The sequence below is a fragment of the Dromiciops gliroides genome, chromosome 4 (genome assembly GCF_019393635.1).
Source record: "Dromiciops gliroides isolate mDroGli1 chromosome 4, mDroGli1.pri, whole genome shotgun sequence".
Lineage (NCBI taxonomy): Eukaryota > Metazoa > Chordata > Mammalia > Microbiotheria > Microbiotheriidae > Dromiciops > Dromiciops gliroides.
Genome location: NC_057864.1, coordinates 163,388,489 through 163,402,183, shown reverse-complemented (window position 1 = coordinate 163,402,183; position 13,695 = coordinate 163,388,489). Strand labels below are relative to the sequence as shown.

The 13,695-nt window shown below is 42.9% G+C and overlaps 1 protein-coding gene across 7 annotated transcripts in view; it reads right to left on the bottom strand.

Annotated features, from left to right (window-relative positions):
* ACACA (acetyl-CoA carboxylase alpha) overlaps positions 1 to 13,695 on the bottom strand; it is a 262,916-nt gene that overhangs the window by 20,914 nt on the left and 228,307 nt on the right. For all 7 annotated transcript variants that reach the window (XM_044001690.1, XM_044001692.1, XM_044001691.1 and 4 more), the window contains 3 exons: positions 13,487 to 13,622; positions 7,225 to 7,402; positions 4,299 to 4,411 (listed from right to left, as the gene is read on the bottom strand). In XM_044001690.1, coding sequence (XP_043857625.1) covers positions 4,299 to 4,411; positions 7,225 to 7,402; positions 13,487 to 13,622 — 427 coding nt within the window. The remainder of the gene's footprint in view (positions 1 to 4,298; positions 4,412 to 7,224; positions 7,403 to 13,486; positions 13,623 to 13,695) is intronic.

Genomic DNA, 13,695 nt, shown 5'->3' with positions numbered 1-13,695 from the left:
CTAATCAAAGGAACACAGACCATTTCATGGTACTGTCTTCCTGGAAGACAGACACAAAGGCACCCCAGAGAGACTGGGGCTCACTTCCCAGGCAAAGGAACCAGCAATATTGAGCTTCTTTGAGCCAGCTGGGATGGCAGCCACACTTGGTCCTGCACTAACACCCTGTCCAGTAGTATGGCAGTAATGAAAAGCAACAACATTTTGGCTCAGTTCAGTCCTTGGCTGGGTAATCCTGTTTACCAAAAGAAGTTAGTGTATGCCCTGTTTCACATACTCCCTGCTACAGTTAAATCCAACAAGGAGTATCCCACAGCCTTTTTTCCCAAGCCAATGCCAAAAGGAATTCTAGCTTTTAAATTAAAATTCTAAAGGGCATTTGAAGTTGGATTTCCCAAGTGAATTATTATTCACTCCCCTTAGGGAATACTTTCAGAATTCAGCCAATCAGGATGCATTTATTTATATGTATGATCTGATTGGTTAACAACAATAGAGCCAATGGCTTCTAGGAACATGCCATAACAGCACATAGGCTATGTCTGTAAAATCACCTTCTGACACCGAAGAGATAAAGCCCATAAGATAATCTCCATCTCTATTAGGTTTTTTCTCTTTTTTCATAATAAACTGAATTTTCCTATTCAAATTAACTTCAGGAGGCAGCTAGGTGGTGCAGTAGATAGAGCACTGGCCCTGGATTCAGGAGGACCTGAGTTCAATTACGACCTCAGACATCTGACACTTACTAGCTGTGTGACCCTGGGCAAAAAAAAAACAAAACCAAAACCAAAACCAACTTCAAACTCCTAAAGGAAAATAATTCTTAGTGAAATTCTATTGGGCCCAATAGTCAGCTGAATGGCAAGTTGAGGGGGAGGCCAAAATCATCATTCTAGGCTTTGAAATGAATTCATGTTGTAAAGAAGAGCAGGGGGCAGCTAGATGGCGCAGTGGATAGAGCACCGGCCCTGGAGTCAGAAGTACCTGAGTTCAAATCCGGCCTCAGACACTTAACACTTACTAGCTGTGTGACCCTGGGCAAGTCACTTAACCCCAATTGCCTCACTAAAAAAAAAAGAAAGAAAGAAAGAAAAAAAAGAAGAGCAGAACCTTGGGGGGGTGGGGGGTGGGGAGGAGAGCCAAGATGGCAGAAGAAAGGCAGTGACTTCTTGGAGCACCCCCTCAAAACCCCTCCAAACAATGCTGTAAGAGGGGCATAACCTTAACCCTTTTTCTTTATCAATTATTTGGTTTGGAAAAATGTGGCTGCCCCCAATCTCCTAAGCATTCTGTGGTCCCAGTTTTCCAAGGGACAGGAAAGGAAGCCTGGAATTTCCTGCAATGTCAAACCATTCCGACTCAGTGACCCATCAGCATTTCTGGGTGCAGTTTCTACCAGGGCTTCTTGCTTTTATGGATATTTTGCACTGTAACTGTTTTCATTTTCTTTTCTGTATGTATGCTTCATAACTCCAAGAGACTGTAAAGTCCTCAAAAGCAGCATGGTACAACAGATAGCGCCCTGGGTTCAAATTCCACCTCCAACACTGCTAAGCAGGGTGACTTTGGGCAAGGTCACCTCCCTTCTCTGTGCCCCAATGTCCTCTGTGGATGAGAGGGTGGGGCTTGATAACCTCTGCGTGAGTGAGGTCTCTTCCAGTTCTAAATCTACGACTCTATGATCCTTTGGGGCAGGATTCTGATACACACCCATGAATGGATGGTCTGTGCTTTAGGCTCACTCTACCCTTATTTGTAAAAGGGAATAAGAATAAGACTAACAATAGCCCCTTGCCCTTGGTTATACAGGCATCATTTCATCTGGCTGTCATATATGTTAGGCCAAACAAGAAATGAAAGTTCAGAGAGCCTTGGTCAAGGTGGTGCAATGGTTATGGCCAAGTCCTGCTTCCTTCCTGACACCTTGTTCTAGAAGCCAAACCTTGCAATAAGCTGGGCATGCATCAGACAGAAAATTGTCTTTGCTGGCTGTGAATGAGGCTGCCATTTTGATCAAAATTAAACATAGTTTTCTTCAACAATAATAGATAATAATTATTATTATTATAAAAATAACTAGCATTTATGTAGTGCTTTAAGTTTTGCAAAGTACTTTACATATACTATCTCATTTGGTCCTCACAATCTCCCCATGAGGTAGAAGCTATAATTATCCCCATTTTACAGACGAGGAAACTGAGGCCATGAAGTTAAATGACTTATCCAGGTTCACATAGCTAGTATCTGAGAGGCAGAATTTGAACTCAGGTCTTCCTGACTACAAATCCAGTGCTCTACCATGCCACCTAGTTTGCCTGATAGGAAATTATAACCAAATAATGTCTATTAAATTATTAACTAGTAAGCACTTGAGAATCTCTTCTCTATTTCCTTTCCTTGATCTGAAAGGTGCTGGGTCAAAGTTGGAGCAAAGAGTGTCTCTTTCCTGTGAAAGAGAATATCCCTGTCTCTACATCATTAGCCAGTCTAGTCCCCTCCACCACAAATGCATGTCTGAGAGCAAATGCTCTCTCTTCCCAACAGCCAGTTGCTCTACAGAGATAACAGCCATTCGGGGGTTAAAAAGAGGCAGTGAACCCCCAGTTAATGAGTAAGAATTCAGCAGGCAGTGTAAGATAAATGGAGCCCTCTCTGCTTCTGCTGGAGTCAGCATGAACTGCGGCCCTGCGGCTTGTTTGTGGCAAATGGAGTGCGCGAAATATCAAAGGGCAGTGATCCAGAAGAAGACCGACTTTGACAAATTTTAAATTGGCCAGAAAGAAAACCAGCAAAAAAAAAAATACAAAAAAATTATGCAATTCACTGTGTCCTGCAATCTTGTTGCTGCCTTTGTACAGAATTAGTGGCAAAACAACAGCAATGATCGCCCAGTGCTGGGAGCTATTATGAGCCATCTAAGAGAGATGCTTATCAGCGCTGGAGCTTTCAGGGTTCTCTCTACGTGCTCTTGTAAGGGACTTGCTCTTGTGCTGCAGCCCCTTTAATTAAAGTGTAGGGACTTGGTCAGGAGTAATTATCCTGTTTGGAAAAGAAAACAAGAAGGGGAAAAACCCAACCACCTTGGGTGGCAGCAGATTTCTGTGTGTGTGTGTATGTGTGTGTGTGAGAGAGAGAGAGAGAGAGAGAGACAGACAGACAGACAGACAGACAGACAGAGAAAGGCATCAGGCTGTGGTGGCCAAAGGTGTCTCAGGTTCAGTGTCTCAGTGGGACAGTCCGTATCATGGGCCCAGGTGCAAAGGACAGTCACCAAGACTGACAGCCCTCATCACTGGCTCTGGCAGAGGGTCCCAGGGCACTGACTATGCAGGTGACCAGAATGGGCTCTGTCCAATCACCCAACAAGCATGTATTAAGTGACTACTAGGAGCATGACTCTGGCAACTGCAAAGACAAGTGACACAGTTCCTGTCCCCAAGATGCTCACTATATCAGAGTGTACTCAGGACACTGCTTCTGAATGACTTCTGGAATGGGCACTACTCGATGAAGAGGACAAAGACACCACTACATTTCCTCTGACTCCGTTCACCCAGCTCCCTCCAGCCTAGTCTTCCTCTCCCCTTCTCACATACATCCCGAGCAATCTCAACAAAAGATTTTATGGAATCCCCTTCATGCCAAGGGATCCAGTGGGCAGGCTAGGGAGCAGAGATCTTTTAAAGAACTCAGCCTGGGAGCTCAGTACAGGACTCCCACGGTTAGGTACTGGGGTTCAATTTACAAGTATCCTGGGCAAATAAGCCCGAGTGCGATGACTAGGCCCACTGTGAGCAAATCCTTCTGCGGAAGCTGCTCCAGGGGCTGGCCTCCTCCAGCACAGAGGGCCTTCCTCACTTCAAGGCTCCCTGGCAGAATCCTTACGCTAGGGCTTCCGTTTCTTACAGCAGGATACAGCCAGGAAGCTACGTAGACCAGGTCTGGGATGATTTAACAAACAGAAGCTGATGTACTTTCTGTCCAATTTACTCTCCTATTCAACAGTAACTCAAGGTCAGATGTGGCAGGATTCTATTTTGACATTCACAAGCCTGGAGAGCTGGGCTGGCTGAGAACATTTCAAGTCTCTTCCTTTTTCCACCTGCTGTATACACACACATCCCTAGATAGAGCATTTCTTTCTGGCAGGTTTCTTACCATATGGAGGACAGTAAATAAAGATGATCATGAATGTGATCAAATGCTCCAATGCCTCTTCCCCTGGCCTATGAATGCCCTCATTACAAATCAGCTGAATGGCTCATTGAGCTGCCAGGAAGGCAAGCCAGACATACCCAATCGCTCGGCCAGGCGGATGTAGACTGGGTCCACCCGACGCATGGTTTTCACCAAATCCTTTCTGCGGAATTTGATTTCTACTGTCCCCTCTGGCTCCAGAACAGATCCTCTGATCAGGAAAAAAAACAAAAACAAAAACTAAGAGTGAGATTTTAGGGAGGAAACAACAGAATCCTGCTTGTCATGATGCATGGGTCAGGAAATGAAATCCATTGTGGTTCTACCCACCTATAGGTTACAAAAATAACCTTAGGGAGAAAGACAAGCACAAGAGAAATGTATCTGTGCAAAGTATGAAAAAGGACGGGCAAAAAAAATTAAATAATTCTCCCTACTGTGCCAGTTCAACTCATCTTAAGGGAAGAAAAATGCTTATCCCACCACCAACTGCTGACAAGGGCAACAAGAAGAATGGGAATCTTCTGAACCAAAAATGAAACCCAATATGTATGTGTTTATGTGTATGCAGATGTGTATGTACATACACACCCACAGAAGCACTGTAGCAAAGGACTTTATGAGGAGGCTTCAGTGCTAATCAGGTTGCACACAGAAAGAAAGGGCTAACTAACAGAAAGAAATACTGGTCTCCTATCCAGAGGCTACCAGGGCTGATCAGACAGACCCAGGGCCAGCAGCAGGTAAAGCTATGGAGTGGCTGCTAGGACAAGGCATCCAAGGGAACATGCTCTGCTTCAGGAGAGCACTAGCTCAAACAGCATGTTTAGGATTAGGCTCCCTATTACAAAACTCAAAAGACAGGCCTAACTGTGCCAGGCAACTTCTCTGAGGTTCAATATGAAATTGGGGTCAGAGCCAAGAGATATATCTATATTTATCTATGTCTATAGATATACATATACATATACGTGTATATATACATACACACATATACATGTATATATACACACACATATATATACACACATACATGTATATTCAAAACTATAAATAAAAATGTTTATTACTTTAATATATATTAAAGTATATAGGTTAAATATATATAGTATATATTAAAGTAACAAACATTTTTATTTATAGGTGTTTTTTTTTAAATTAGTGAGGCAATTGGGGTTAAGTGACTTGCCCAGGGTCACACAGCTAGTTAAGTGTTTAAGTGTCTGAGGCCGGATTTGAACTCAGGTACTCCTGACTCCAGGGCCGGTGCTCTATCCACTGAGCCACCTAGCTGCCCCCTATTTATAGTTTTGAGTTCCAATTTTTATCCCTCATTCCCTCAACCCTCCCTGAGGTGGTAAACAATCAGATACAGGTTATACATGTACAATTATGTAAAACATTGCCATATTAGTCATTCTGTACAAGAAAACTTGAATAAAAGAAAAAAAACTGAAAGAGTGAAAAATAGCATGCTTCAGTCTGTGTTCCATCAATATCAGTTCATTCTTTGGAGGTGGATAGTATGTTTCATCAGTAGTCCTTTGGGATTGTCTTAGATCATTGTACTGTTGAGAATTGTTAAGTCCTTCACAGTTCTTCAAACAATATTGCTGTCTCTGTGCACAACGTTCTCTTGGTTCTGCTCACTTCACTATATATCAGTTCATACAAGTCTTTCCAAAAAAGCCAGGATTTTAAGGATAGTTCTCACTTTACATAAGTGGACCATTCAGCAGACCTCTATATAAAGTGATTTTACATAATGTGAATTTGTCTGTGGGTGTGGGGATGGAGACAGGAAAGGGGCCTGCACCTGTGATGGGAGAGGACTGACACACAGTTCAAGGACATATAAGGGCTGGGGACAGACATGTAGTATCCAAATGTGGATGACAAAAGAAAGAAGCTGGACTTGTGGGCAGAGCAGGTAAAAATCTCTCTCGATGCCAGAGGTCTCAAGCCAACCCATGATCCTGCCATTCATCTATTCCTCTGCTTTTTACTTGAAGATTTTTTAAGGGTTGGTTTTGTTTGTTTGTTTTTGGTGGCAGGGTAGAAGGACTTGGAACACCAAGCAGAGTAGCAGTGGGCAGAAAATACTGTAAAGTTAACACATTTTTAACTAGAATGTGGATTTTGCTTTTAGAATTCTTTATGGGGAGCAGCTAGGTGGCACAGTGGATAAAGCACCAGCCCTGGATTCAGGAGGACCTGAGTTCAAATCTGGCCTTAGACACTTGCTTACTAGCTGTGTGACCTTGGGCATGTCACTTAACCCTCATTGCCCTGCCCCCCCCCCAATTCTTTATGTTAAGTTGAATTTGTCTAATGTGAATTTAAATAAAGTAAAAACTGTCTGTAAATACTGAAATGGGGAATCTTGACACTGGAGTGCCTGGATGCTTTATAAGTTCTCCAGCAAGAGTTTTAAGGGAAGGAAATAGGTTTGGGGCCTTTTGGGCAGTGTTGTGTGGGAAACGAAGAAGATTCAATGCTCCTGAGCTTAACAAATTTTCAGGACAGTAGGAAACCAGAGACAGCATGAAGAGTCTGAATTTCAGGTGAGAATACGTGGATTAAAATCCTAACTCTACCACAGACCAGCTGAGTGATCCTGCCCTTCTTATTTAACCCTACTCCCAGTCTCAGCCTCCTTATCTATAAAATGAAGAGATTTTACTAAATGTTTAGTTTCTTGCACCTTCCAAAATCCTTTGAAATGTAATTTCCCCAAAGGATCAGGATGCTCTCTCCCACTTATCTGGGTGTTAGAAACTCAGTCTTTAAGGAGTTTAGAAATCCCAATCAGAGTCCACTAACTTTCAGCAATACGACGCAGGGAACAGAAAGCTCTGAGCAGTGAGAAGGAAGGGGAAGAGAAGACTTCAGAGCTCAGCCAAGGGCTTGGCATGAGAAAAATCATCCTAAGAATCAACAAGCAGCACTTCTGTTATATTGAAGTGTTCTTTAGGAAGAGGAAGGCCTACAGAACATGGCCAATGGGAAACAGAGAAGAATTACCTGCTTTCCCGGTCAGCATACATTTCCATGTGCCTGGGGTTAATGGTGGGATCAATAACAACCCAGGACCCTCCCCGGAGCTCAGCTTGGGGAGGGATATAAACCATCACTGGTTGAGAGCATTCACGCAAACCATCCACGATATAAGCTCCAAACTTCAAGACCTGGTCATACATGTCTGTGGAAGATTTAAAAAACGGTTAGAAACTAAACAACTTACCCTCAAAGCACCACCATGTCAAACAACTACCTTTTCTAGAACATTTAAATTTATGGATGGAATCAGGAAAACCTGAACTTAAATCCTGCCTCTGTCACTTAATTGCTGTGTGACCATGGGCAAATCATCTAATTATCTTCACAATAACTGAGGTCTCTCTTTAAGACTATAAAAGTCAGAGATGAGTCATTCATCTGACTTTATGGAGGGTGCTCCCATGCTGGGAGTCCTCCACACGGATGAAACCAAATACATGGACCCAACAAAAGGGTATGCAAAGAGAAATGCACTCTCATACAGAATGTTTACATCCCCTCCTAGAGGAAGTCTTCCAGATTGCCTGATAAATATCTTGTATCCTCTCAAGACTTCTATGATATGCAGAAGACAGTTTGTACGGTTTTAACATATTTTTTAACATGTTGCTTTGTAAGTATTTCATGTATGTGTGATATTGTATATTGTCCAGCCTAAAATAAGTTTCCTGAAAACAGGGATTTAATCTCTTCTGTACTCATAAACTCATAGATGTGCACCCGGAAGGACCTCAGCAGTCACATAGCCCAACATGGTCATTTTACAGATGAGAAACCCGAAGCCCAGATATGTTAAATGATCTGCCCAAGGTCACAAAGGTATTAAATGGCCAAGCCAGGATTCCAATCAGGACTCCAGAGTTAACACTGCTTCCAAAGCATCAGTGGCTGAGGTGTAGGAAAACACTGTGACAGCTTACTCTGCTACTTGTCAATGTGCACTTTGGAACACCAACTCCCAAAATATGACTAACACTAAGGTAGTTATATTTGCATTTTATTCTTGAGGAGGTGAATATTTGGCTTCAAAAGTGTTTCCTGGAAAAGTTACACAATCTTAAGGGCACAGTCAGCTTCCTTACTTTGTAAAGGAGAAAACAGGCCCAGCTCAAGGCCAGAGGCTTAAGTCAGAAGCAGCCCTGGGGCAAAAGAGACTCCAGGTAGGAGAATAAAGCATGGCCTTGGAAATGAAGGTCAGCTCTTCCTAGTTTAACATTTTATGGACTTTTCTTCATTTCCCAGTTCACTGAAGTCTAAACGCCACTTGAGTTTCAGTTTTATGATTCCAGATGTTGGGCTGTATGTGTCAGAGGTAACATTTTAAGAGGAAAACACCAGATCTTTTCAGATTACCAAGTAACATAAACAACAGATTTCTTTACAGAAATAAAAATGTGGGTTTGGCATGAACAAGAATTGTTGAGATTCTACTACAAAGAGATCTTCTGAAGGAATTTAAGAACCAAAACGAGTCGCTCATTATGATTAACCGGCAACTTAAGGTATGGCCCCTCAGCAAATCCAAACCTATGCACACCTACAGCCAGACACTTCACCGCAAAGCACTGGACTGCTTTGCTTTTCATCTGCCAGGTTTTTGAAGATCCAGGGAAATTCACGTCCTTACCATTCTATATAATCTTATTGAAAGACAATATTCCCTATGTGGAATCTAGATATGTATACATGGTCAGAGAGAAGACAATTGTTTTCAGAAGGAAGAAAAGATCTAAAAAATTTATTGCTAATTATACAACTGCTGTATTATGAAGAGCCACGAATAAAGTGCTTTAAGTACTTTACACTAATTCTGTGGTTATGAAAATAATTGCTTGATTCAAATTATTTTAAGTAAATTAATTCTTTAGTAGATATTTCTACTAGTGCTACATCATAAAATAATTGTGTAATTAGCATTCCATTTGTCAGCGCTGCCAAGAGTATATCCCTAGAACAACAACAGAAAAGAGTGGTCCTTAATGGTATCAATGAAGGGAGAGGAAAGAGAAGGCAGGGCTCAGAGGAGAGAAGAAGAAAAGATAAACAGTGGGACAGAAGATATGTGTGGGCACACACACACACACGCACATGCCTGTGCAGAGGACCTTACTGTTAGCAGGACAACAGACTGGAGTTATCTGTCGTCCTACATGGGATACAATGGTTAAATAAAATGATAAAATTGAGCCCAGGAAGCAGCCCCGTATAATCAGAGATAGTACTGACAACCAGGCTCCCTATGCCAAGGGCCCAGTGGAAATTCTTTACTCAGTGCCACGACATTTTCCCAAAGCCCAGAATTGCTAAGTTGCTGTGTGAAAATAGAAACTGAAGCCCTCAGAGGTCTACCAAAGCTGGAGACCTTGCACCTGATGCCTGTGCTACTTGTCTGACAGAAAGCCCCAATTGTTATGCAACCTGACATTCACAAAATCTGAAGAGAAACCACTGCTGCAGAATGGGAAAGACTTGGCCTTGTGCAAGCAATGCCACCACTTCCAAAACCACAGACTTTCAAACACAGGTCAAGAAGCAGTTAACAAATAACCTGACACACAGTCATGCCTAAAATCAATCTTTCCACATTAGAGTGCATATTTGAGAGGTAGAGCAAAGGCCCAGCAAAGAGGGATCTCCAAGAATCTAGGCTGGCAACTCAGTCGGCCAAATTTTTAAAGCTACACTCAAGTTTTACGCCCTGAGAAAAAAAGCTAATGGAAAAGACTGATGGATCTTCGGCCAGACACTGGAGCTACGTAAGCTCTGGTAGACTGCACAGAGAACAGCCATGTTCCCCATTGGCATGGATGATTCTCACCTTCAGTCTTTTCAGCTTCAAGGTACAGACTTGCCTAATATATGCACAAACTGATACCATACTCAGAAAGCAAAGGAAAGAGGTGGCTAGTATCTTTCTGTGTTTCCACTGTGCCCCACGCTTTTGAAAATGGGACAGATCTCATTGGTCTGGGCTGGATTACCAGCAAGACATCGAAGGCAAGGATCAGGCATACAGACACAAGCTACATACGCATAATATTCCTCATGAGCCCATTAGGAGTGGCCAGGGCCATATTTCAACATCCAAGTAATCAGAAATTTAAAACAGGCTTTCATTCCGGTTAAAGTTTTCAATGAACATTTTTTTATTGTTATTTATAACCTGTCCCAGGAAAAAATAATAAGTATAACATGCAAAGCCAACTGAGAGTGACCCTGTAGCACCAGCAGTGAAGCAGCTTAATATCACTGGGATTTGCATCCTATCAAACTATTCATGCTGAGGCTGGGACCCTGGTGCTAATTTCTAGTAAATTTCACGCTTGATGTCTCCCTGTTGTGGGTCATTGCCGGTTCGTCTAAATAAACTGCTTCCAAATGGCTCTTCCATCTAAATATTCAGCCGGTTTTTATAATTTAATTTTGCATTATGCTGAATAGCCTTCCGGCCAGATAGAGCTCATTGGAAAAAAAGCCCCAATACCATCTTGATATGCCTTTATTTATTTATTTATATTTTTACTGCTTGAATTAGACCTCCTAGGCCGACTAGTAAAGAGTTTTTTTTTTTCCCTCCACTAATGTCAATTTTCAGCATAGCAAGAGCTGTCTCTAATCTTTTCCTACTCATTACACACAATTTTGGAGTCATTTTACCCACAGTGCAGTCGGCTCCTGGCTGTGTGTTTGTGTGCACTGAGGGATGGCATAATTGTTTATTTTCCCTCCCTGTATAATCCCCAGCCAGTATTGAAACCCAAACTGCAAACATCTCCCCAAGGGACATGGCAAGTGACGAGAGGCTCTCTGCCTAGGTCCCTTTACATGAGATAATATGGAGAAAACATCCTAACCTGTATGTAAATAGAAAAGGCACCATTCTTCCACCTTGTACATCTACCTTGCTCTCCACCCTCCACTCCTGCACCTTCCCCAAAGCTTACTTGTAACAAGTGATGTGGAAATGCAAACAGCAGTGTTTCCACTGAAAGGCTCCAACCCCAGCTCCAATTGGTGCTTCTGAAACCAAACTCCAGAGGACAGAGTTGGCCTCAGCCTATTAGGATAGGATTGGCCTAGGAGCCAAAAGCTCACTTCTGGATCCTGGAGATCTTGTCTGACCCATCTGTCCACATGACTAAAGTAAGCCGTTCATTAGCAAAGGTGAGAAATGCCCACAAGACATTATCACACTGATAAATATGCTGAGAGAGGAGAGGAGGTAGGGATTAATTAATTTCAAAGGGATTTGGATTCACATTAGGATTGCTCAACTGTAGACCTAAGTTTCAAAAATCATACCAACTGTGCTAGAGCAGACCATCCAAGCTGGGAGCTGGCCAAAGCATGAAGCGAAGACACAGGAAGCACACCAGAATGGACTGAGGTTTACTAACACTTAAACAGCATCCCTGAGACTGACCAGAACAAGCATCATCGCAAGTCAAAAGAAGTCAACTCTAAAAATCCCACCAAAGGGTGAATTCCATTCAAACTGATATAGTAAACACCTAACACGTGCCAGGTACTAGTAGAGGTCTAAGTAATCTTGTCACAGTACTATAATCCAATATCTTGATCAAGTGAAAATCCATGCTCAACAAGCTCCAGAATCATGGTTAAAAAGAACGGTGAGCTGGTGCTCAAGCAACATCCTTGATTTATCCCAGTATACCTGTCAATTTCTTCTTTTTTTGTTTTGGATTAAAGGATCTGTATCCTTCTTTGGGAGGGGAGGATGAGAATAAACGAACCATCCCAGAGACCAGGCTTCCCCAGGTAAGGAATGGGGCAGACTTGGGGCATTCTTTTTTTTTTGGGGTGAGGCAACTGGGGTTAAGTGTCTGATGCTGGATTCGAACTCAGGTCCTCCTGAATCCAGGGCCGGTGCTCTATGCACTGCGCCACCTAGCTGCCCCGACTTGGGGCATTCTTGAGGCCCTCTGCCTCACCTGTACAGGCACTTCTGCTTTCTGCTTGGCCTTGTTTTTGAAAACTGGCTTTCGAGTGTGTTTCATTTGGACGCCTCCATCTATTCCACTCTGCCTCTGGTCTCACCCTACCATTTGTATACGTCATAGTTTCCTCCTAGTCGATGATGGGCTGTCTATTTTCTCCACATAGTCATCTTCACTATCACATTCCATCTAGCCATCCATCTAGGACATCCTGCTGCTCGTCTGTTGCCATTGCCCAGCTTTTCATCACTTACTTGGACTAGTACTCTCTAGAAGGACCTGGATCCCCAGATTCCATGCCCCAAATGGCTAGGGAAGGGAATCCACTTTGCTCTGGCATGCCCTTCTTGGGGCCCATTTCACCAGTATGTCTAGGAGGCCCCAGACCCCAGAACCATGGTTCAGTTTCGCATCCCACTGAGCCACCCACCCAGGCCACCTTGTCAGCTGCCTGCTGCTGTACTAACCATCCTCTCTCTCTGCCTGTCCTCCTTCCCAAGCCCTCTCTCTGGGTACAGGCATCAGACCAATTGAACCACTGCTTCTGGAAAGGTCGTACAAACTGACTGCTACAAACATCAATTCACCATCTCTACGACTCCAAAAATCCAAGCATTCAAGCCTCCATTCCCTTCTAAGTCATCTTCTCCTATTAGAATGTATTCTCTTTAAGAAAGGCACCATCGTGCCGGCACTTAGTACAGTACCTGCAACATTTTAAGTATTTAATAAAAAGGCTTAAATTAGTGGGATGCTCTCTGTCCTATGAACTGGCCAATTATAGAGTAATTAACTCCCACAGAAGGACAGAAGAGAGATATGTCCTTTCCACTGAGAGACAGACTTTTTGACAATGGTAGGACATGCCAGAGTCACCAAGTCCAGACGGGCAGTAAGATAGTTATTGAAACATCACGATTTGCCACAAAGAATATCCTTTAGTATGGAATCCTTTCAATTCTTCTAATCAATTTTCAAATTTTCAGAATCTCTCTTTAACCATTATTCAGCAGGGAAGAAGGGGGTGTAATAAATTCTTTTTATTCTTTTCCCTTAGTGTGAAGTATAGGTATACTAAAATGCAACTGTGAAGGCTGAACTCAAAGCTATAGCAGCACCAGGTGTACTCACAAGGTCCTTGGTGAGCACTCTTCAAAGTTCACATAGAGCAATTCAATACACATTTTTCTGCCCTGTCCCTCCTGTCGTTTTCCCCAATATGTGAAGCCCCTCTGACCCAGAGTCAGTGTATCAGGAAAGGAGATCACCTTTCATTCCACCAGAGAAGCCTCTCCAATTGGCAAAGACCATAAGAGGAAGTCCCTCCCGGTTGAAGTCCTTGATTGCTTGATAGGTCTTAAAAGCAGAATCTGGAAACCAAACCTGTCCTGCCTGTTGAATTATCTGTTGGGAAAAGTCAGAGAGAGAAATACTATTGAGAACACAGTTTGAGGGTCAGGGTTTCTCTAAGGTGAAT